The sequence below is a fragment of the Podarcis gaigeae genome (assembly GCF_964106915.1).
Source record: "Podarcis gaigeae genome assembly, chromosome: 4".
NCBI lineage: Eukaryota > Metazoa > Chordata > Lepidosauria > Squamata > Lacertidae > Podarcis > Podarcis gaigeae.
Genome location: NC_139677.1, coordinates 42,493,918 through 42,517,543, shown reverse-complemented (window position 1 = coordinate 42,517,543; position 23,626 = coordinate 42,493,918). Strand labels below are relative to the sequence as shown.

General features: G+C 39.9%; 1 protein-coding gene across 5 annotated transcripts in view; it reads right to left on the bottom strand.

Moving 5' to 3' along the window:
* NHS (NHS actin remodeling regulator) overlaps positions 1–23,626 on the bottom strand; it is a 239,617-nt gene that overhangs the window by 10,057 nt on the left and 205,934 nt on the right. For 3 of the 5 annotated variants that reach the window (XM_083734158.1, XM_083734161.1, XM_083734160.1), the window contains 5 exons: positions 14,844–14,996; positions 11,766–11,899; positions 7,785–7,847; positions 5,454–5,646; positions 860–991 (listed from right to left, as the gene is read on the bottom strand). In XM_083734158.1, the coding sequence (XP_083590284.1) occupies positions 860–991; positions 5,454–5,646; positions 7,785–7,847; positions 11,766–11,899; positions 14,844–14,996 (675 nt within the window). The other 2 variants (XM_083734159.1, XM_083734162.1) reach the window with 2 other exon arrangements.

Here is a 23,626-nt window from a genome sequence, read left to right as displayed (position 1 = left end):
TTGTCTGTCATTGTACAACAGATGTGAGCTGTGTACACACCATACATTTAAAGGACATTTAAAACTCACAGATCCCTCCAAAGAAAGGAACTACAATGCCTAGCACCCTTAACAAGCTACAGTTCCTGGGATTCTTTGGGGAAATTCATGTGCTTTAAATGTATGGTGTGTATGCAGCCAGTAGAAAAAGTCTATGATTCTTAGGTCCAGTGGACTAGACCCTGATTACCACTGACTTAACATTTGTATAGAAAAGAGCCAAGTCAGCACATCTCATGTATGTTATCATTACATTTTTTTAAAAAAAGGTCAAGGAGACAAACATGAAAAGACTGAAAAATATTTGGGAAAGTTTTCAAACGTTGAGAGCTATCTGGCATAAACAACTGGTCTTCTGTATAAAATCAGTGACAGTTCATCATCACTTTGCATCATATCATTTGTCACTGCTTTACCTTATGGGTCCCTTGGCTACAAGAATAAACTTTCACTGAATCTAGTTACTTTTTATGTACACACTATGGGTATCGAAACAAACAAAAATAAAAGAATACAACAAAAATTAAGTAACTCATTACACTTAAACAATAAGGGCTGGACACGTATATCTATATTACTCAGTAAGGCCTACTGTGCATCAAGACTGAAGGCTGTAATAAGTAATATAGTTTGGCTGGCAGTATTTAATAATAATAAAAAAGACAAAACAAAAAATAGCAATACCCAAACGCATTAGATTTGAAACTCCACCATCATTGAAGTTGAAGTGTTCCTTGGAAAGCAGTTTGGAAGGCAGGCTATTGCTGCAATTAAGGCAGTTAAGAATGCTATCTAGCGAAGAGTTTTATTGATACTACACCTATTTCTTGTTGGACTCTTCTGGGGATGCCAGAGATGGTTTTCCTCCTTCTCAATTTCCGTCTCCGCTGTAGTACGGATTGTGAGTGAACAAGAGAGCAGCGTATACTAGCCTCTCTGTCAAAACCAACTCCTGCAACCCATAAATAGGTCTCATTAGCTTTTGGAAATAGTAAACAAATTGTTACGACTGGAAGACAGTGGAGGTCATGTGAGCACTTTGGATTGTGCCTGCAAATAAATATAAGGCAGACCTTGTACAACTCTCATGGAAAAAAATCACCGTGTACCACAGCGTTGCTTCTATGATCCCTGTTCCCTCTGAGCAGCCTGCGTTGCCAAAAGTTACAAAAGGTAGGGGAGGGGAATGAAAGGGATGCAGGGAAAGTTAGGCACTCTCATTAGCAAGGAACATTTACTGTAATGGTTTGTCCATTTATTATGGATATACAGGCACTGACATCTATGAAATGAATAGTAGCATTCTAGATGATGATCAGAAATTGGGCAGCTGTACTTTTTTATTTTAATGCTTACATTGCAATGAAATTGTTGGAAAGCCAAGGGGCAGTTGAGTCCAGCCTATCTTATTTTACCTCATGTTTCAGAATAATGATGGCTCAAGAGCAGGATGCAACTAGGTTTTCCCTATATCAATCCTCAGAGAACATTGTTGATGCTGAGACATATCTAAATGTTCACACTGATTTCATGGTTCACTAATAGTAAATTAGATTGGTAATGAGTAATTACCACCAGTGTTTAATTGAGCTGAATTCCTAAACTAATGCTGATACTGTCATTACAGAGCAGCCACATCACTTACGTGTCATTACATCACATATCTGTTTTTACCTTGTAAGGTTGTCCTGTCTGACTTCCTGTTCGCTGTATAGATTCCTACATGTCCCTTTCTCCCAACACCCTTACGTTGTCAACATATGAAGAACAGGGTGAATGCTTCCAGATGCAAGACATCGTCATTGCAAAGGGCATTTGCAAAGTGTGAACTAAAAGTAAGATTCTAAAAAGGAGCAGTCTTCTTATTACAGGCTTTCTTCTTCATCACTTCTAATGCAAATGATATCTAGTATATATTGCTCCATGGTACATAGTATTTCCCTAATTAATCTGGGAAGAGATTAGCAACAAGAACAGTGTCCACCACCTAGAAGCTAGGTAAGTCAGACTATTTGTCCCTCCAACCCAATACTATCTGCTTTGACTGGCAGGGAGCTTTCTTGTTACCTGCTTCTTAACTGGACACAGATAATATGTAAAAAACTGAAAAAAAGCATTACTGGAGGAGATTCAAATTATTTTTTAAAAAATGTGTTATGAGTCTAAATAATTTGTTTTTCACTTGTTACTGGAGACTAAATTTTAGAAACAAATCTGAAAACCCTGTCAGCTATTCATCTGGCTAAAAATGCATTTACAAATCAAACACTGTGTTTCCATTTAGTAATAATAAACCATCCGATGTTACAGTAGATTTCCTTTCATCAAAGAGTTATAACTTGGCAAGGATCCCTTCAGAACAAATGTGTCGGGGCAATAGCTAAGCATGAAGGTTCTCATGGTGTAATTTGAAAGGCAACAATATGAACTAAAAGTAGAGAGGAAGGGAATAAAAACCAAAAATCTTGATTCGAAAACCTGTACTTTCAATGCTGTATAATTATATCAACCATAATTATACACAGACATACACATACAGAGTACATTACATACAAATGTAAAACACGAAAAAGTAACTTTCTTGTAAAAGTTCTTCTTGAAATCTACTACAGGAGACCCCAGACAAAAATCCTATATTCCAACTATCACCAACACCACTGCAATAAGTGAACAGAAATCTTTAATATTGAACAAAAGCACTACGACACCCTACTGCCTTTCATTATTTTAGAACAAGTGTTAATGCATTGGGAGGGGGAAGAAGAAAAATAATGGTTCTGAACTTTTCAAGATATTCCGGCAATTCTGTTATTTGGAAACTTTTAGTGATATCTACAACAACTGAACAGAATAATCTCTAATAGCTTGGACACTGGAAACAGATTTTATTACAAGTTTTTAAATTGGTGTCATTGTGAACCTATTTCTATCACAGAAAAAAGCCACAGCATTTCTTGGAGCTTTCAAAAGTGGAATTTGTGCCCTAATCCTAAACACATTGGCCGGCATCCAAATAGCAGCAAAACTATCTTTGTCAACTCAAGGTGGTTTTAGATTTACTAATCTCAAATTACCGGTAATCTCAAACCTACTCACTATGCCATGTGACAAACTGATTTGAAATGGTGGAGGGGCAGGGGACAAAGTTAGCTAAATTTCAAGAGCAGTTTGTTATATGACGCTGCAGTCAGCTATTCAAATAAAAGTTAAAAATTCAACTAGGCAAGACCAAAATCCAACCAAAAGTGAGATGGCATGGTAGTGGTTTGTGTGTAATTCCTTTTTGCAAGCCATTTCTCCATTCAGAATCAGCCCCTCAAAACTACTTCCTGATCTAGTAAGAAATAAAATACAGAGTACAGGCGTACCTTGGATCCTGAACGCCTTGCAAGTCGAACGTTTTGGCTCCCGAACACCGCAAACCCGGAAGTGACTGTTCCGGTTTGTGAACTATTTTTGGAATATTCCAACGGGGCTTCCTGCAGCCAATCAGAAGCTGCACTTTGGTTTCCGAATGTTTTGGAAGTGGAATGGACTTCTGGAACGGATTCCATTCGACTTCCAAGGTACAACTATACCCTTCTGTTCTGCCCCCTTTTGTAATGTCTGGTTTGGTCCTTAGTTGCTTTATCCTTATACTGTCCTTTATTTTTGTCCATTCCACATGGCAGAAAAAATGAGTGTCTTAAATGAGCCTAGTATCCAAATAATTTGTGGGGGGGCTTGGCTGGGGCAGGGAGCAAAATTTGCCCATCCTTGAAGCAGTGTAAAAATTTGCAGCATGAGTTTAACCACATTTCTGCTTGATGATATGTGCAATTAAAAAAAAAAAGAATCCACAAAGAATGCTCCAAGAGAATGGCAGCTAAGAATATTCGCATCCACCACCTGTTATCACCATGACATCAGATGAAGTGTTTTCCCTGGCCTACGTGGTTTGATTTCAAACCATGCAGGCAAAGGAAATTGGATGTGCAGCAACCACTGGTCTGCAAACCCCACTTCCTTTGCCAGCATGGTTTGATTTCAAATTACTGTGGCAATGGGATCCTTTCCTTTTATGCATCCTTTGCATGTGCAATTTGAAATAAAACCGTATGGGCAAAGGAACCATTTCCCTGTAGGGTTTGCTGTCAATGAGGCATGCTGTCAGTACCGATCACCTGATTGGTGCTGATAGCAAATATTGTTTGAGACAGGATAAAATCAGGAGTGCACTTTAAGGCTCCCAATTGTTTCTGTGCAGCTACGCCGTTACTTGTCTCACACTTTACATCACATATGATGTTACACATATGTGTGACACACATATGTGTGACAGCTGACTGTAGTTTGGGCAGAACGTCCACACACACACATATTTGATCCCCCTTTCCTACAGAAATTTCAAAACACAAATTCAGATAAATGGATACCCCGCCCCCTGATAATTCCACAAGCCCAGTGTAATAAATTTTATCACAATAGAGCACAAGTATATTTTGTTCTGGTTATTCAAAGATAAATGTGCATATATTACTTGGAAAAGTAATATAATTAACTCTTCTAAGCACTTCTGCTTTTGATAGACAAGTTTTTTAGGGGAAGACTGCATGGATATTTCTATTTAGTGTAATGCTCTCACCATGGAATGAGATAATGAACCAACAAGAGAACTGGTGAGTTCAGACATAGTGCTTGGTAAACCATGGTTTTGCCATTTTGAGAAAAAACCAGCATGAGTCTCAGACTTCTTAGCTGCTTTTCCCTCCTCTTCCTTAGTTGGAAAGAAATCAGAAGCTTCTGCTTTAGAACTAACCACAGTTCCCTGATATTGCAAAACTTAGAGGACAGTGGTTTATTTTAACTATGGTTAGTTAAAACCAACTATTGTTAGCCAAAACCATCCTTCCTGGTTTGTAAACTAACTACCATTCTTGGAGGTTGGATATAATGGAGAACCAAAGTTGTTTCTCAAATAAAAGCAGAAGTTTTCAATTTTCTTGCATATGAAAGAAAGGGGAGAGGAAGCATGTTAGCCCAAGGCTCATCTAATAACAGGAATGTAAGACAGAAAAATATCTCAGGGCTTTCAGAGACAGTTCTTCTGTAGGGCAACTATGGCATCTTACTTCAGATATAACAGCACCAGTGTTGATGGATACTCATGAGATTACCAATATAGCTTGTTTGGGCTGCAATCCTATGCACACGTACCTGGAAGAAAGCCCCATTAAACAAAGTAGAACTGACTTTTGAGTAGACATGCATAGGATTTGACAGTTGAAGCTATAAAACTTTGTTACGTTCTTGCCTTGGAAACCTTACATTTGCTGATCATAAGCTCCTGTGTTTAGAGATATGCTCACCGTAATAAAATTAATGACTTGAACCACCTTTTTGTCAACAAAAAAAGAAGTACAAGAGATCTGTACCAGTGACATTGATGGGGATAATGCAAGAGGAAATCACTTGGGCATCTTGTTTCATTTTCTCCTCTGGAGTTGGGAGAGGTAGTGCTTTGCTCCAATTGGTTTGCTTATCCAGTGTAGAAGGGATATTATGTATTGGATTTTTCGGCCTCTGCCCTAACATGACATCTGTATCTTCTTCCTCCGGAGGGTGGGACTGTAAATGAATACAATCAAAATCAGTATCTACTCTTTTTACGAGATAAAGTTACTTTTAAAAAATATCAGAAAAAATAGATTTGGAAGTAGGTTTCAGGAAAGCAGTAATGAAGAGCACGTTGCATTTTCAACACAGGAAGTCAAACTACCTCACATACTGGAAACATTTAGGAGCTGTAGTTTAAAATGAATTTTCAGAAGATGGAAACAGCTTCCAGTCAATGCTTAGCTTCTGTAAAGATGTATCCTGCTACATACGATCCATATGTACATGCCAATTTAGCAACTTTTTAGTAAGTTTTAAGTCCCATTATTGTATTTAGTTTGATAAACATATACTTGAATAAACATATCAAATCAGTTCCATGTAGACTTTCTGTCTATCAGTGTATAACTGATATAACAACCCTGGCTAATCTTGAATAAAATTACTTGAAGGCAAGTTAATGGAATTCAGCATTATCCAAAGTATTGTTTGTACAGAAATTCAGTGGAACTTATTCCCAATCAGATGGGTTTAGAATTGCAGTTTAAGAGCCTGATCCTATCCTTAACTTCAAAGTAAGTCTCACGAATATTAATGAAACTGACTTCTAAGGAAACATGGGTAGGATCAGGACATATGTTTTATATCACACAATAGCAACTGTATACTAAAAGAAAAATTAAAAAGCAAAAGTTGAGCCACCACCTTCAAGTCTTAAGAATAACATTCAGAAGATCATGCAAAGTAATTCAGAATGTGCTACCCAAGCTACAAGGCACAAAAGATAAATAGGCACAAAGAGAGATTAGTTAACCAACTCCAAGAATAACTTTTTGAAAAGAAAGCAGGACTCTCATGCTTTGTAGTTTTACCAAGTGAGAGTAAAAGATCAGAAGCAGTTTGTTGAAATCTATGCTTATTGAGAAAACAGCAATTACTTCAGCAACAGGGCAGAAATACTACCTTAAGAGCTTTATAAAGTTCTCACTCTTCCATTTAACTGGTTACTGTTATTTGTACACAGCCCTGGAGGAATTTACTTCGAAGCATTTTCTCTTCTGTTCTAAACATTTTCACCTCCTGTTTCCATTTGTTTCCATTTCCTACTTTGCTAAGATGGATTTTCTGTCCTTGGCTCTCATTTACTCTGAAAAACTTTTAATTCTTTTAGCTGTGAGTTAAAGGGCCAAAATTTGCTTTTATCTAGAGTGCTTAATATTGTACTATTTTCTAATGGATAAACCTTAAAACAACTATAGTTCTCTTCATAAATAAATATCTTAACAAGGCTGAAGGCCCTGAATAGGCTCGCAGGCATTCCTAACTTCCTACATGTACACTGAAGACCACGCTTCACATCTATTTATATAAAATACAAGCAAGTCACTTGCTTACCTTGTTGAATCATCTGCAAAATAACCCACAAAAAAAAAAAATAACAAAAGGAACCAGTCTTCCCCCAAAATATTTTTGTCCATCCCTGGGTTAGGAAAACATTGCAGCTTTCTTTATCTGTTCTGCTTTTGTGCTGTTCCCAGCAGACATGAATAGCTCATATAAACTACTAGCACAAAAGACTTTGTTTCCTAGGTAACCTCTGAAAAAAGTTGATGCGTGCAAAAAAAAGAGAAGGCGGTTGGGTGTGGGGGGGAGACCCACATAGCCTGTACTTTGTTGCTGATTCCTTCCCCTGCATAACAATAGCTTTCTGGACAAAGAAAGTGAAGTGACCTGACCACAGACTCCCTGACTGTCTGCCAATGCTACTCTTTAGCAAACAATAGCAATGATAACAGTCTATAGAACAAATTCATGCTTTGCTCTGCTATGGTTTGGATGTCTTCTTGTGGTTATCCAAAATCTCTGTCTAATTCTTTTCAGCACCCTACAAAAAACCCATCAGAGACAAATTTGGTTGGGGCCTTTAAAACTAATTAGTGAAGGGAAACCCTCTTATGAGCTGGTAAAACCTATTAAACTTACACCAAGGGGTGGGGGTGGGGGAGAAAAGTTGGTGTTCCTTGTTGATAAGAGCATAACATAAAGACAACAATGTTAGTCAGCCAAAAAAAGCAAGCGAGAGAAAGGATTAGGGATGGAAAGGGACAGAATGAGTGAGAGGCTGTTATGTTAGTCTTTTTTTCTGATACCTTTCGACTCCATGGGGTCATGTGGCAACACTCGGTGGGGGAGGGCGAGCGGGTGCTGTAAAACTATAAACATGAAATGTGGGGGAAAGTGGTTAAAAAAAATTAAAAACACATAGCTGAGAATGTTTCTGTGGTGTGGGCCAAACTCTTATCAAGGCCAGACAGTATTGAATTTAAAATGTATCATCACTGCAAGCTGTTGTCATTCAGCAAAATTCTACTCATAACGTGTTGTCAATCGGAATTTGCTCCCTGGTTTTTCATCTGCTTAACTTCTATACATGGTGGTTGGTTAGGGAGGGAAGTTAAGTGGCAGTAATCACGTGTGCAGATTATTATTATTTTTGCCACACCAGCATTTTGATAGCTAATAATGCAGCCCTTGAAGCAACATATGAGGCTCTACCCATTGGCCACAAGGCCCTTTGGTGTTTTCTTGTGGTTTTATGACACACCAACATAGAATTTTAAAGATTTCCCCCCTCTCAAAAGTACTTCTCAAACCTTTGAAATATGTGTGGGGAGTCTTAAGATTTTTTGTTTCCCCCCCCATCATCTGTGTTGTTTATTTATGGATTTTATTCAGGTAGGATTTTATTCTGTTGAAACAGAAACATTTCAAAAACGGCAAAAGAAATTAGTACACTTTTGGTAGTAGAAATGTAAAAAGCTTTAAATGCATAACCTTAGGGCTAGCTGGGGAGTTTTGGAAAACTAGTGATGCCACAAATGCTGCTACTCACCTGGCTTAGAATACAAATTTTAATGCCACATCATAAAATGCACCCAGATTACTACAAAGTGAAGTGCTTCTCTAGCTCAGATCTCAAGCTGAGGTGCTGTACCCTTCCTGATACCATGAACGGCAGCATTGCCAGGATCTAGGAGTGTGGCACTTCCAGGATACTTTCCTTATTATGGATGTCAGACACCCTGGACATGAATTATTTCAGAACACTTGCACCTGAGATACTGTAATCATGATTAGCAGGTGTCCTAGATGCCAGGCAGTGAGACCTCATAGTCGCTACCAGTCAGGCAACTGGGATGGGAAGGGGCAGCTGCATGGGAGAAAGGAGTTTGTGGAGGATTGTGAAGGCTCATAGGCAACTGAGGAGGGAGTTTGACTCCTAATGATGCCAAGACTATGTATGGCAGGGTCCAACCTTCACAACTGAATGTGGAATTAAACATTTCTGAGCACAATTCAAAATGCTGGTGTTGACCTTTAAGCCCTAAACAGTCTTGGCCCAGTATACCTAAAGGAGTGTCTTCACCCCATTGTTCAGCCTGGACACTGAGGTCCTCCTCCAAGGGTCTTCTGGTGATTCCCTCACTGCAGGAAGTGACGTTACAGAGAACCAGGCAGAAGGCCTTCTTGGTAGTGGCACCCTCCCTGTGGAATGCCCTCCCTTCAGATATCAAGGAGATAAAGAACTACATAACTTTTAGAAGACATCTGAAGGCGACTGGGAAGTTTTTAATGTTTGATGTTTTACTATGTTTTATATATGCTGTAAGCCGCCCAGAGTGGCTAGGGAAACCCAGCCAGATGGGGAGGGGAAAATTATTATTATTATTATTATTAATAATAATAAAATTAAGTTTCTAATTTGGGGAAGCTGGGGGAAATACCTCAGCTCTATCTAAATCTGAGGGGAGTTCACTTACCGCTATGGAAAACAGATTTCTGAATATGAATTGCTTTCAGCTCAAGAGGCTGTCAGAAAGGTTTATGACAACAAAGTCTACGTAGATCCAGATCTACAGCATGGGATACATTATGTTTTGCCCAAACAAAAGACTTCTCCAGTAGGCTTCTCCTGTTTACAAGATGTAGGCTAGCTTTCAATTTTTTAACTACCTGCCTATTCAGATGATAACAGTATGATAACATAAGAAAGGGGGGGAAATCTAAATAATCTGCTGGGGAAATTGCTTTCCACTTCCATCAATTCTGAGACTCACATTTAGCATTTGATGGACTGATGGGATTTTGAGTCTGGTTGATAGTGTCCCTACAAATAATGAGTATTTGAACTTCCAGAGCCATTTTCCCAGAGTACCGTATTTACTGATGTACTGACATTGCCAGTCACACCAAATGTATCTACAGCCTGGTCAAGGAGCCTCTGGATAATCTGATGTATATTAAAGTAATTTATTTGACAATCTGGACTTGTTCAGGAACCTGTTGTTGCCAAAAAAATCTAAAAATAATATGCCTCCTTTTCAGTGTTTATGGGAACATTTTCATTTATTATTAGTTTCTATCAAGAAACATTTTTAAAGTCCATGTTGCCATTGGATGCCCTATTGAACAGAACATTTCTACTCAGTTAAGCTTCAGTTTAATAAACCATCTGATGTGGCAAACTGCAGCTTGTGGAAGCCCTGCAGACCATGGCTAGAAACCATTGTTTCCAATTTTGGTCCCCAAATTTGGTTTGCAAAGCTTGTGGAAACCATGGGTTGCTAATTTCCTGTGTATACAGAGCTCCTTTGCAGCCATTTCCCCTTTCCCTTTGTGTGACCAGAAGAACAATCCAGCATTCAGCATGTAACCATGGACTACCAATTAAGCCAGGGCATAAGGGCAACTTTAAAACATGACTTCATATCCTGACTTGTTTTGAAGCCATCAACCCACAGGAAACTGTGGCTATGTGCTGAATTGCGGCTTGTTCAACAACTACAAATGCGTTGAATGCTGCTCGTGTACATCCTAAACCAAGATTTTTGGCTTACAGTTGCATGCAAGCAGAATAATAATAATAAATAATAATAATGTAATTTATTACCTGTACCCTGCCCACCTGACTCGGTTGCCTTAGCCACTCTGGGTGACTTCCAGAAGAAAAGAACACAAGATAATATCAACATGGCCTATGTGTGAAAAAGGAGTACAGTCGTACCTTGGATCCCCAATACCTTGTGACTCAAATGTTTTGGCTCCCGAACTCCGCAAACCCAGAAGTGAGTGTTCCAGTTTGCAAATGTTCTTGGGAAGCCGAACATCCGCCACGGCTTCCAATTGACTGCAGGAAACTCCTGCAGTCAATCGGAAGCCGCACCTTGGTTGTCGAACGTTTTTGGAAGTCGAACGGACTTCGAGAACAGATTCCGTTCGACAACCAAGGTATATTGATTTTTCAATTAAAGTAACAGAACAGCACATTTTCAACATTTAGCCCAGAAGATCATCTGTGTACTTTGGCATAGTTTGTTAGTGTCTGTCTGTGTGTTTGTGCGCACATGTGCATATATAGATGCAATGTTATGTACATTTACTGGGATCTGCTCATGCAGAATTAGTGTAAATGAAATGGCACACTTTGAAAATGTGCAATAAAGTAAGAGGCAGGATATGACTTTGCCCCCATAGGTGGATTTAGGGGAGTGTGACTGGTTCATCCACACTGGGCACCAAGTCAAGTGGGCGCCACAATGATGAACAACGGAAGGTGAGAGGCGGGCAGGAGGTGGGGGAGAGCTCAGCACCGTGCCCTCCATTTTAATGGGCTAATATGGCTCCTCAGTTCTGAACTCTTAGAGCTGTACCTTTCCACATGAGTAATAATGAATGCTAAGCATTGCTCTCCCAGTGGAGTGACTGCGTATCGGCTGGACATAGGCCTGCTTTTAATTTTACAGCTAAGACCAAGGCAAAGAATACTGTGAACATTTTAAAAATGCCTGGGATGGTTAAAGAAACATAATGAGGGGACTGGGAAAATTAGATGATAATAAACATGATTAGTTATTGTAACCACCTGATAATTAGTCTTGACTTTTAAGGGATATCTCTGTGCCTTCAGTAGCAGTATGATAAGAGGTTTAGCAGATGCTGTTTCTCCTGCCACTGTCTGGCAAATCTCTCTCAGCCACATGATGATTAAAGGCAAAGATGTTCTATGTGGATTAGAAGCTGGCAGCCCTTGCCACAATAACCAAGAGTATTGGGGAAGAGGAATAACTTACTTTTAGCAAGGGATGGTTCTTTGTCTCTTTGTTCTTCTGGGTGTAGGTCACAGGGAGGGAGGGAAATGGGGGAGCCACCACAGAGATTTGGCCCAGGACCTTTTGTTCCCTGTTATCACTCCAGTTTCGTTGCTCTGTTTAGCAAAAACAGTAAATAAGAAAATTGTTCAGACTGATGTGTATTTTAAAATAATCTGCCATGAAAAGCCTAAACTTTGGTCAGGATGCAGTTCATGGGAAGTGTGCACATTGCTATGATCTCGAGGATATTCATAGGAGGAAGCAAGCTTTGTTACTGGACCAGTTCTCACGTGATGAGGATCCCCATCCTTAAAAGCACTAATAAGAGAAATCCTTATTTGGCAAAAATGGGCAGTGCAACATGCATATCTTTGTCCACATCCTCACACACCCTTCTCTATCCTACATTTAGGCAAGGAAGAGGCAGTCTCAAAGTTCAGTCTCTTTAGCAAACAATAGCAATGATGACTGGTGACACCCCCATTTATACTCCTTCTACGTACGTCCGACAGTGTATATGTGTGGTGCTGGGAAATAAATAAATAAATTATTTCATACCTGGAAATGGCGGGAGAGAGCAGCAGAGTCCTCATGGCTCATGTGGAGATCCTCTTCAGAGCCCAAAGAGGACATCAGTGTGGGTGGAGGAAGCCTCAAAGAGACCGGAGGCACAGCAGGGCTTTGTTTATGCTGCTGAGCCTCCCCACCTAACAGCTGATGTGCGGGTAGCGCAGCAGTAGAAGCTGCTTTCCTGCACCACCTCTAGCCTCCTACCAGCCCCTAGTTGTGGAGATTTTTGGAGACAGCATTTTTGGTATGGATTGAAGAGACAGCAGCAGAGAGGGCATTTAAAAGATTATTAGAGGGTGCTCCCCACTTAATGCGATTTCACTTATGCATGTGGGACCCTGGAATGTAACCCCACGTAAGTGGGGAATCACCTGTATTCTAGGAGAAATCACTCAAGGAAGGGTGAAAAGCAGGGCTAGTGAGAGGTATGGCTGGGGAGCAGATACGTCTTTCAATGTCCAGGGCCAGACAGAGAGACCAGAAGGGCTGTATTTGACCTCCAGGCCTGGGGTTCCCTATCCTTGCCATAAGGTGGTAGAGTGAACACCCAGCAGGAACTGAGAAGCCTGATTTCAAGCTCAGCCTCTAAGCTGCTACACTATACCAGCTCTCAACATACAATGAAAAAACTATTAGCAGTTTTTTGAAAGATGGCAAAATGAAGTGATATTATGCTTCTCCTGCACATCTCCTCCTCCTACTGGACTCCAAGAAAGAACTAATTTGCACCCCTGGTAGAACATTTAAAACACATACACAGACAGATGAAGACAAATCTTCTTAGTTTTTGAATATAAATTCTGCAACCACCAAGTCACTTGCTAAGAACAAAGTGCAGGTGAGTTAAGGCAAATGGCTCCAAATGATGGATGTGGTAGTTTAGTGGATATCAAATGATTTAAGCAGGAAGTTGTCAAGAGCAAATTAACTACTTAGTCTCTCTAGAGTGTTATTCAACTAAGATATACCCAGAGTAGACTGAACAAAATAAATCAAGTTACTTACCATATTGGTTCAAATATTAGCTACCCCTGAATATAGGCCACACCCCTAAAATGAGGTATCTTAAATCACAGCTTAAATCACAATGATAGGCTACATAAAAGTTTTATACAAGTCAGATTTGGGTGTGGAAAGTGCAACCTATATTTAGACCTATATAGTAAGTCCTTTGATTTTAATAGGCCTATTCACCCATTATGATCATTCTGCTGTTTCACTCTTTCCTCAACTTGTTTCTTGGCCACAAGGTGGCAGAAGATGATTATATTTAGCCAAAGCAGTTGTGATGTAGACACACAAATGTGTGTATTCTAATTTTAACACTACTATGATTGTATTTTCCCTTTATTTTATTTTTTATATTTCTATGCTGCTTTTTATTCAAATAAATCCCAAAGCGGCTTACAAACAAAAGATAAAAATAACATAATGGAACATCACAAATGCAGCATAAATTGTGTAGAATACTTAACAAATCACCAGTAAAACAATCACAAATTAAACAATTACCATCTATGCAACACTATTTAACAAAACAACTAAAAAAATACGCTAAACATCACAGTTACACCAAAAATTATATTATAGGATTCACAAAGTACCACAGCAGCCATATCTATAAAATAATATTAACAGCAATAAAACAAACAAATATAGCAACATCCAATTTAAAACCAGACCAGACCTTGCTTATTTTTGCAAATGTGCTAGCTGGTGTTTCACTTCAATTTACAGCTTCCACAGCATTTTGTAAAAAATAAAGAATTCCAGAGACAAACACAGTCATGTGTACTTTTGACTTCTGTCAGAATTATGACTCAGCAAGCAAAAGAGAGTTAATCAAAGGGAAGAAGAGTCAGTTAAGGTAAGAGCCTAAAGCACATGCTGTTCCTGGAGATAGGATGGAGTCTAGTGAAGTAATTGTTTGAGGGGAATTGCTTATACTTGCCTAACAGAGCTGTCATTCCAAAACCTGCTCTGGGGTTTCCTCCACCCCTCTGGAGCAGATTTTTTTGGGGGTGGGTATGTGGGAAGTCCTTAATTCTTAAGGAAATTAGCCCTGAGTGCTCACTGGAAGGACTGATCGTGAAGCTGAGGCTCCAATACTTTGGCCACCTCATGAGAAGAGAAAACTGCCTGGAAAAGACCCTGATGTTGGGAAAGAAGGAGGGCACAAGGAGAAGGGACGACAGAGGACGAAATGGTTGGACAGTGTTCTCGAAGCTACAAACATGAGTCTGGCTAAACTGCGGGAGGCAGTGGAAGACAGAAGTGCCTGGCGTGCTCTGGTCCATGGGGTCACAAACAACTAAACAACAACAATGTGGGAAGTGCACGGGCGCAGGGAGAAGGGGGGAGAGGAAGTTGTATTGCATAAATAGAAGTGATTCTGCTTGGACAATGACTTTGTTGGACACCACCTTACATCTTCTGTGAGTTACTGGAACGCAAAGCTGTTTCATTGACTACACAGAAATGATTTACCTTTCCTCAAGGCTCGCAGGTTCTGCTTTGCATGGCGATGCAGCTCTGCTACACAAGCTGGTCGGGTGGAAGGAAGGAAAATGTTTCTTTGCTGATGCCAAGGGGCGCGATAGTAGACACTCAGTTTACTCTCTGCATCCAGGTTTGAGACAGCTACAGAACCAAAGAGAAAAGGACACTTAACTCACTCATAATGGAGCAGTCAAGTCTTTTCAAATGCATCAAATCTGCTCAGAAATCAATGCATTATAATTTTAAAAGATGCATTATAATTTGAAACAGGGAAGGTGATTTTCTGGTCGTAATTCAAATCCACAAGTTTAAGAAATGCCAGGGTTCATGAATCTACTAGATTTTAGAATCATTTTGAAGAGTACCCACTGCCTGTATGTATGAATGAAAAAACAAATGAATGAGGAGATGGATGTGAATAAACTCACTGAAACATTTTGAGAACAGCATGAATAAAATGGATATAAAATTAGACACAGAATAGCTTTACCCTCAGATATACTGGCTTATTTTTATTTATCTAGGTCAGTCAGAAGAATAATGAATTCTGACATTTACCACTAATCTTTAAAATTTTAGAAAGCCACCAGAAAATATAAGACCATTATTATATTAGCTGATCAATGATCAGATTTTATTCTCATTCCCATGATACACTAATAAAAGATGACAGTAATCATCACTGGTTTGCAAACCAAGCAAGTTTCCTAACACACATTTCTGACATTTACCAGTAAATCTCTGAGTAAATTTGCATACGTTATTGATATAGGACATTTATGAAGACACACGGGTGTAAATGACAAAAATAAGTTTTGTGACATGGAAGTCTCTGACATTCACTGGTATAATTTGAGTCTACTAAGCACCTTCAGCAAATGACCCTATTTCACTTAAATACTAAATAATTAAATAATTAAACTTAAATACAAGTAATTTCGTTGTCCCCGAGAGGGGGCAATGACAATAAAGATATTATTATTATTATTATTATTATTATTATTATTATTATTATTATTATTTTATTATTATTATTATTATTTATTATTATTATTATTATTATTAATATATATTTTAAATACAGAAAAGGTTGTAGCACTATAACAACAGCTTATGTTGCCTTGAAATATATAATGCACCAACTTTGAAGTAGCTTTTCTCTCTCTTTTCTTGTACCTTCAAATCCCCCATCTTTGACCACAGTTAAAACCATCACTCTGTATTTCATAATCAAACACTTTCAGGTTCCTGATTACAAGATGCAGGTACTGGCAGAGTCTGGCAAAGGAAGGCAAGGAGCATAGTATGGCACAAAGAGGCAATGATGTTGGTGTGAGGAAGAAACTAGTTGTAAAGAGATCCTGCATGCTGGAGTCTGCAAATGGGAGTTGCAGGATTGGGTGTTGAAAGTAGCTAACGTGCCCTTGCTGTCAACAGTGGCTCATGTAGGTGACCCTGCCATTCTATTAACTGTATAACTGAAGGAATGTAAGAAACAATACCTTAGTGTAGCAGCACCTCTGGAACTCAATGCGTATTGACATCAGACTGCTGCCTTCTAAAAACACTTGTTTAAACAAGCCTATCCAGGCATGCAGAAGGTTGATGTATGCATTAATCTGCTTTTGGTTTATTGCTGATTCTATCTTTTGAGTGTAATTATTGATAATTTAATTTATTCTCTTTGTAAATTGCTTTGAGGTCCCCGTCCCCCCCGTCAAGTGGTATAGAAATTTTATTAAATAAATAAAGAAATTTTAAGAATCTGCATCTTTTGTATTTTAACCTTGAATTCCTTGGATGAAAAGTGGGATATAAATATTTTATACTGTACTGTCATCCTTCTTTCCTACACTTAAAATGCATCAGCTTCTGTCACTGATTGATAGTTATCTACGTACAGGTAGTGCTTTTTTCAGCTGGAGCCCATTGGAGCTCAGTTCTGGCACCTCTTAAATGGGTGCCATTGCCATTGTAAGAGAACAAGGAAGAAGTTCATGGTGAGCTTTGGCACCTCTTTTTCTAGAAAAATAGCACTGGGTAGAGGGCAAACAGCCAATGTACGTGAACAGCTTTGTCACATGAAGACAGGCACCCCATGGACTGGTTTACAGCTGCCCACATACAGTGGCTATGCCATGTACCCTGGCCCACATTCTCTGGTTACATGGCAATTGATGATTACATGCAATTCCCAAGCATGAAGAAAAGCAGATTTTCTAGTTTTTCACTCTTGATCATAAACATCCATCATTCATAGCCTCTGCTCTCCAGCTTTCTTCTTCTTCTTCTTTTTTAATACTGTAGCTAAGCTGTGTATGGATGCTTGAAGGTAGTATGGCTTAGTTCACTCAGGCGTGTTTGTTCTAATAATAACAACACAAAGGCCAGCAAGAAAGATTTCTGCTCTATTTATTTTGATAGATCCAAGGGGTTACCCCCCACGGCTCTGTCTGCTTTCCTAGACTCTCACATTTCCCTTTTCCTTCTTTTACAATTTCTCAACCCTTAATTACCAAGTGGAGAATACGTTTTAAAAGAATTCTAGCCAGCGTCCCAAGTGAGGAGATTTTAATGTATATAAATAATAAAATAATCTGTGTGTGTGTGTATGATTTAAAAGTCAGGGACTTTTTTTCCAGCAGATTGAGTGCGGTAAGGGATGGAAAGGACAGATATGTAAAATGTCAAGTTGCCTCATTGTAATTGGGAAGTCTTAAATGCGTCCTTGAAAGGGTTAAGTCCCAGTGCAGTGCAGACATAGGCCCAGTGCAGATGGAATTGAAACCGTGGTTTTCTGATTCGTGAACAAGTTGTGGCTCCATCCTCATATCTCCTTTTTCTCATGCCATAGGATATTGGAAGCTTTTATTTCCTTATTTTAAACCTATCACACTTTCCCATTACAGTGGAACCTTGGTTCTCAAATGGTTTAGTTGATGAACAAATCAGCTCCTGAACGCCAAAAACCCAGAAGTATGTGTTCCGGTTTTTGAACATTTTTTGGAAGCCAAAAGTATGATTGGCTATTGTTTCCAGGGCACCTGCACCAGTTGGAAGCCATGCCTTGGTTTTCAAACATTTTGGGAGTTGAACAGACTTCCGGAACGGATTAAGTTCGAGAACCAAGGTATCACTGTACATCCTAACTCAGGGGACTGTGGCTTGATTACACTCTAGTTTAGGGTAACAAATCTGTGCCCTGTATTGTTGGACTATGACTTCCATCACTTCCAGCCAGCAAGATCAATAATGAGGGATGATAGGGGTTATTGTCCCAACAGCATGTGGAGGGCCAAAGGTTAGTCATCTACGCATTCGAATAGGGTTAAAGAAAATCACAGGAGGGGTTTTATTTAGGAAAAAGTGAAAAAACAGGAAAGCATATAAATCACGGCAATGCTTGTAAACTCCTAGCCATGGTTAAGAAATCAGAAAGACAATATCTGTTCTGATTCTTAGATTATAAAAGAAAGAATCTAAGAGTAGTTATGCAAGTACACAAGTTTTTCGTAGACAAGAGTACTCCACAAAATTTGGCTCAGATCAATCACTCCCCCATACAAAAAAATGTGTGAGAAAACTGGGGATACCGTAATTCAAAGCAAAAGACTCCCCACTTGTTCACAACAGGATAACACAGTGCCAAGGTATCTAAAAGCCTACAGACGTAATCTGTGGGTCAGGCAGGTTTTTTTCTTCAGTGCCACTTTCCTGCTCTTATGAAGAGTCAACCAGTTGCAATATTCTTTCTAATTAACATATTAATTCATTAAAAGCAGCAAATTCCCTGGTCTGCTCCATTCAGATCTACTAAGCTACTGAACTAGGAATTGTACAGATTATAATTCATAAGCAACCAATGTCCTAACTTTCTCCATACTGCAGTGTTGATGCACCTCCCAATCCTGCGCCAATACTTTAAGAAATGCAGGAGAAAGGGTCTCATTTTTAAAAGCGTGCCCTCCAATTCTGGAAAGGGGCATGTGCATTCTTTAAATAAAAATATATGGAATCAATAGAACATTATGGGAAGGAAACAGGTATTCTTTTACCTCACTGATACAATTTGAAACCCCTTTTAAAACAGTCCCCAAACTGCATCCTGTTGCAAGAGAAAGGCAAAGGGGAAGGGCAAAGCACTTGTTTTGCACACAAAAGGTATCAGCTTCAGTCCCCCTTGGCAGCTCCAGGTAAGGCTGGGAAAGATCCTTCTCTGAAACTGCAGAAAGCTCCTGTCAAGTCTGTAGACAATTCTCCGAAGGGGCTCTGCTCTGACTCTCTCTATGGCAGCTTCCTGTGTTTCCCAAGTCAACAGTATTTCCATGTCTGTACAAGCCCTAAGCTGAACCTGAGGGAGGACCAATTCTTCCACATCTAGCTGCATGATGAGTCAACAGGAGCACTGTTTGTTTCTAGCATTGACTGCCACAGAATATTGTAAGAAAAACAGAAAATTAATTTCAAGACAGAACCAGTTCATCTCAGATACAAGATAAGCTGGGAACACATCCAACTACATCAAGCATATTAGTGCATAAATGTTTCATGGAGGCAAGTGCCAAGACTGATGTGCATTTTATTTATAGCCCAGAATGCCTTCAATGATATTCCCCCCTCGCAAGAGCTTGTGTCTTTTGCTGCCATATTTGGGAAGTTAAAGTCTATAATGCTGGCAAAGCATACACATTGTTGCTTGTCATGCATGACCATGCTAAACAAAGCAGTCACTTCTCATTCTGCAGAAGCCACTCTTAAAGCTCTTGAGCCAAGGCAGCATGGAATATCCACTGCGATCCACTGCGACAGTTCTCTTTCTCAAGCTCTGGGAGGAAGACCTTTCATTGCCTACAGACAGCCACCCAATCTTAAACAACTCCTAACCCACAATAATACTACAACCAGACCTAACACGGACACTGGCACCAGAGCCTGCAATAAACCCAGATGCCAACTTTGCTGCCACATACGCCCAGACAACACCATTACTGGCCCCAACAACATCACACGTACCATCTCGGGACTATTTAATTGCTCATTGTCTAACATTGTGTATGCCATCAAATGCCAACAGTGTTCTTCAGCTCTCTATATTGGACAAACAGGCCAGACCTTACGCCAAAGAATAAACGGACATAAATCGGACATCAGGAATCACAAGACAGAGAAACCAGTAGGAGAACACTTCAATCTCCCAGGACATTCTATACAAGATCTCAAAGTAGCTGTTTGACTACAAAGGAATTTCAGAAATAGACTGGAAAGAGAAGCTGCTGAATTGCAAATTATCACCAACTTATCACCAAACTTAAAACCATGAAGAGACCTGGTCTGAACAAAGACCTTGGATTCTTATCTCATTATACATGACAAAGCCATTTTTCACCTTCTCACCCCTTGCTTTTTCCTGTAAGACCTATTGCAGTCGTTAAGAGTCGTCAACAGGCTCATCACAGCTATCTGCCAATCACCCATTCCCACCACCCTTCTGAGTAATACCCCTCCCCACCTTCTCACTATATAGAAGGGTCTGGAAACTTCTGTTTCAGTGTATCTGAAGAAGTGTGCATGCACACGAAAGCTCATACCAAGAACTAACTTAGTTGGTCTTTAAGGTGCTACTGGAAGGAATTTTTTTTGTTAGTACTTTTCATGAAGAACATCTGCGAGAAGGGCTGGGAATGTTTCCTGTTTGAAACCTTCCAGAGCCACTACCTGTCAGTGCTGACAACAATGTGCTAGAGAGACCAACTGTATGATTTAGGATGAAGCAGCTTCCTCCCCTTCTTACTTTTATCCTGCACAATTCCCCCTCCATTCTCTTTTTAATCATCATATCTAAATCCGTATCTGTGGTCTGATGTAGTTTACATAGTAGCCTGATATGTAAGCCAAATCACAATTTGCAATCCTGCTTCCGACTAGATTTTAAAACAATGGCTCGGCACTAACTAGAGTCAGCAAAAATAACCAGCTCTAATTGTCGGTATTTAAAAAACTGAACTGGATGGAGAAAGGAACAGGGAGGATGGGAAGGTTACGGGAGGAGTGTGCAAACTCACAGGGCGCTTGCATTCCCTAAACCATGGTTTGGTGCTCATCAGTTACATCTGCACTGGGCAGGCATAGCTGGCATTAATCAGGAGTTATAAGACAGCTTCAAATTCTGGTTTCACATTTCATTGTAAAGCCAGTCATGATCAGCGGGTGTCAAGACTGCAGTGGATTATGGTAAACCACTTTTGAGGGTGGTTATTATTATTATTATTATTATTATTATTATTGGGACGCGGGTGGCGCTGTGGGTAAAAGCCTCAGTGCCTAGGACTTGCTGATCAAAAGGTCGGCGGTTCGAATCCCCGCGGCGGGGTGCGCTCCCGTCTTTCGGTCCCAGCGCCTGCCAACCTAACAGGTCAAAAGCACCCCCGGGTGCAAGTAGATAAATAGGGACTGCTTACTGGTGGGAAGGTAAATGGCGTTCCGTGTGCTGTGCTGGCTCGCCAGATGCAGCTTTGTCACGCTGGCCACATGACCCGGAAGTGTCTGCGGACAGCGCTGGCTGCCGGCCTATAGAGTGAGATGGGCGCACAACCCTAGAGTCGGACACGACTGGCCCGTACGGCAGGGGTACCTTTACCTTTACCTTTATTATTATTATAACCAACCAAGCGGTATATAATTTTTTTGAAATAATTTAAAATAAATGATATTGAAAGGGGAAGTGGGGTAGGAAATCATGCACAAGGGAAGAGGGAGGGTACAGAGTAAGTGGCAATTCTAGATCTTGTGGGGGGGGTTCTAAAAAAAGAGAAGTTTTTATTAAAGATTTTATTGGGTTAAATTCTAATATCTTGTTAAGAGACCAGGAAATGTGTTAAGTCAGCACTGGGCCTGTTTCTGTTCCCCCATCTGTAATATAAGACTGGCCTCCCAGGACTGAAAGAGGATAATGTATATATATATTAAGCATTTAGAACATTTAGAACTGTACAAACAAACATATACTTGTATATTATTAGTAATTATCATTTTTAGCAGTATTATATAGAATTTGTCATAGGGAACTATTAGTAATAAGCTGTGGTGGCTGATATCCTTTGTAAGATGCAAGGCAAGAGGTCCCACAGGAACCATAGCCAATGAAAGGCAGAGCCAATGACTTCTGTTTTTCCACCCATCTTTCTTCCTGCTGAGTTCTGTAAGGTCAACCCTGAGGCTAAAATGGAGGAAGAAGGCAGCCAAGGCCTGGACTGGTTGTAAGTAAGAAGGCAAGCAGATGAGGGTTTGCTGAGGGCAGGCTGGGGTTGGTGGCACAGTGCCCCAGTTGCCCTTGTGGACCAGCCTCCCCTGGTAATAAATGCACACACATAGCAGCTGCTAGACATGCCAAAATAACTTTCCAGAAGCTTCCGAAGGTCTTCTGGAACTCGTTCATGTCTCACCTCGACGTGCCCATTCCAAGGGCGCTCCAAGCCAGAGCTCACTGAGTCCTGCAGCAGAGGAAGCACGCTGGAACGGAAAGCAGCTGTTCACATCAGTTGAGCTTATGGGCCATTTTATGTGGCATCTGGAAACGCTTGCTGAAAGGGTGTTTTATTTATGTTAATGGCTCTGGGAATGGCCATCTTTGATAACTAAAGGTCAACAAAACCACATGCTTCAATTATCCTGTCAAGAAGCAGGATGCTGTAGCGGGCCTGTTTTTCAACAGGCCTCAACACCCTTGTGGGGGTTCAAAATGAGTTACGATTCCATTCACCTAGGCTGCTCAGCTCTTCTGAAAAGTTGGCCACCGCCGATATATTGGAAGCTGCCATATGTGCAGCCACTTCTTTCTCTTTCCTAGGTGACTAATTAGGGTCTGTTTTTTTTTTCCAAAAACTTGACCAAATACGCAGATACTGCACAAATACCTGCCTACTCAACCTCTTCAATCTGCAGAACGTGCAGTTTTGCAAGTGCCATATAATGGTGTTCCACATCTGTGAGGAGTCAAAAAAATTATTTAGCATGGCAGCTCTTATGCTTTGGAGCTCCCTGCTTATTAACATTAAGCAGGCACCCTCACTATACTGTAATATGGATATTCCAATATGCCTATCCAGACATATAGCTTTATTACGTATAATTGGGTTTTGCCATTTTGTTGCTTTTATCTGTATATTGCTGATCGTTATTTTATGTAAATCACTGAAATGGGTTGTGTTGTTTTTTTTTATTAAGCCATTTAGATTTTTTTCTGAATAAAAATAAATAAATTTTAAAGCCACCCAAGCGCGAACATTTGCATATACGCCTTTTTTAAATTTAAAAAAAACCTCCATAGTATGAAGGCTACCAGGGATTAAAACCAGGTTGAGTTTATACACCACGTTATTCACATATCCTTTGTCATCGTTTGGTAAACTGAACTGTGAGAAATTGCTATATTTTTGTTTTAAAAACATGTTAAGCATTATTGCTGAATTTTGTTTTTTAAATGTTTCATTTATACCCTATCTTTCCTTGAGGGAGCTCAAGACAGTGTGCTTGGTTCCTCTCCCATTCTGACAACAGCCCTGTGAAGTAGGCTAGGCAAAGAGTGTCTGCCTCTGGGATTTGAACCTAGATCTTCTCAGTTTTAGTCTGACACTCTAACAAACCATACTAGCATTATTAAAGATACATGTAAAAAAAAGAAAAGCAAAACAAATAATCAACAAAAACAAGACACAAAGGGTTGTACTCATCACTGAGTAGGACTAGTGTAGGAGTGGGAGCAGGCCCATTGA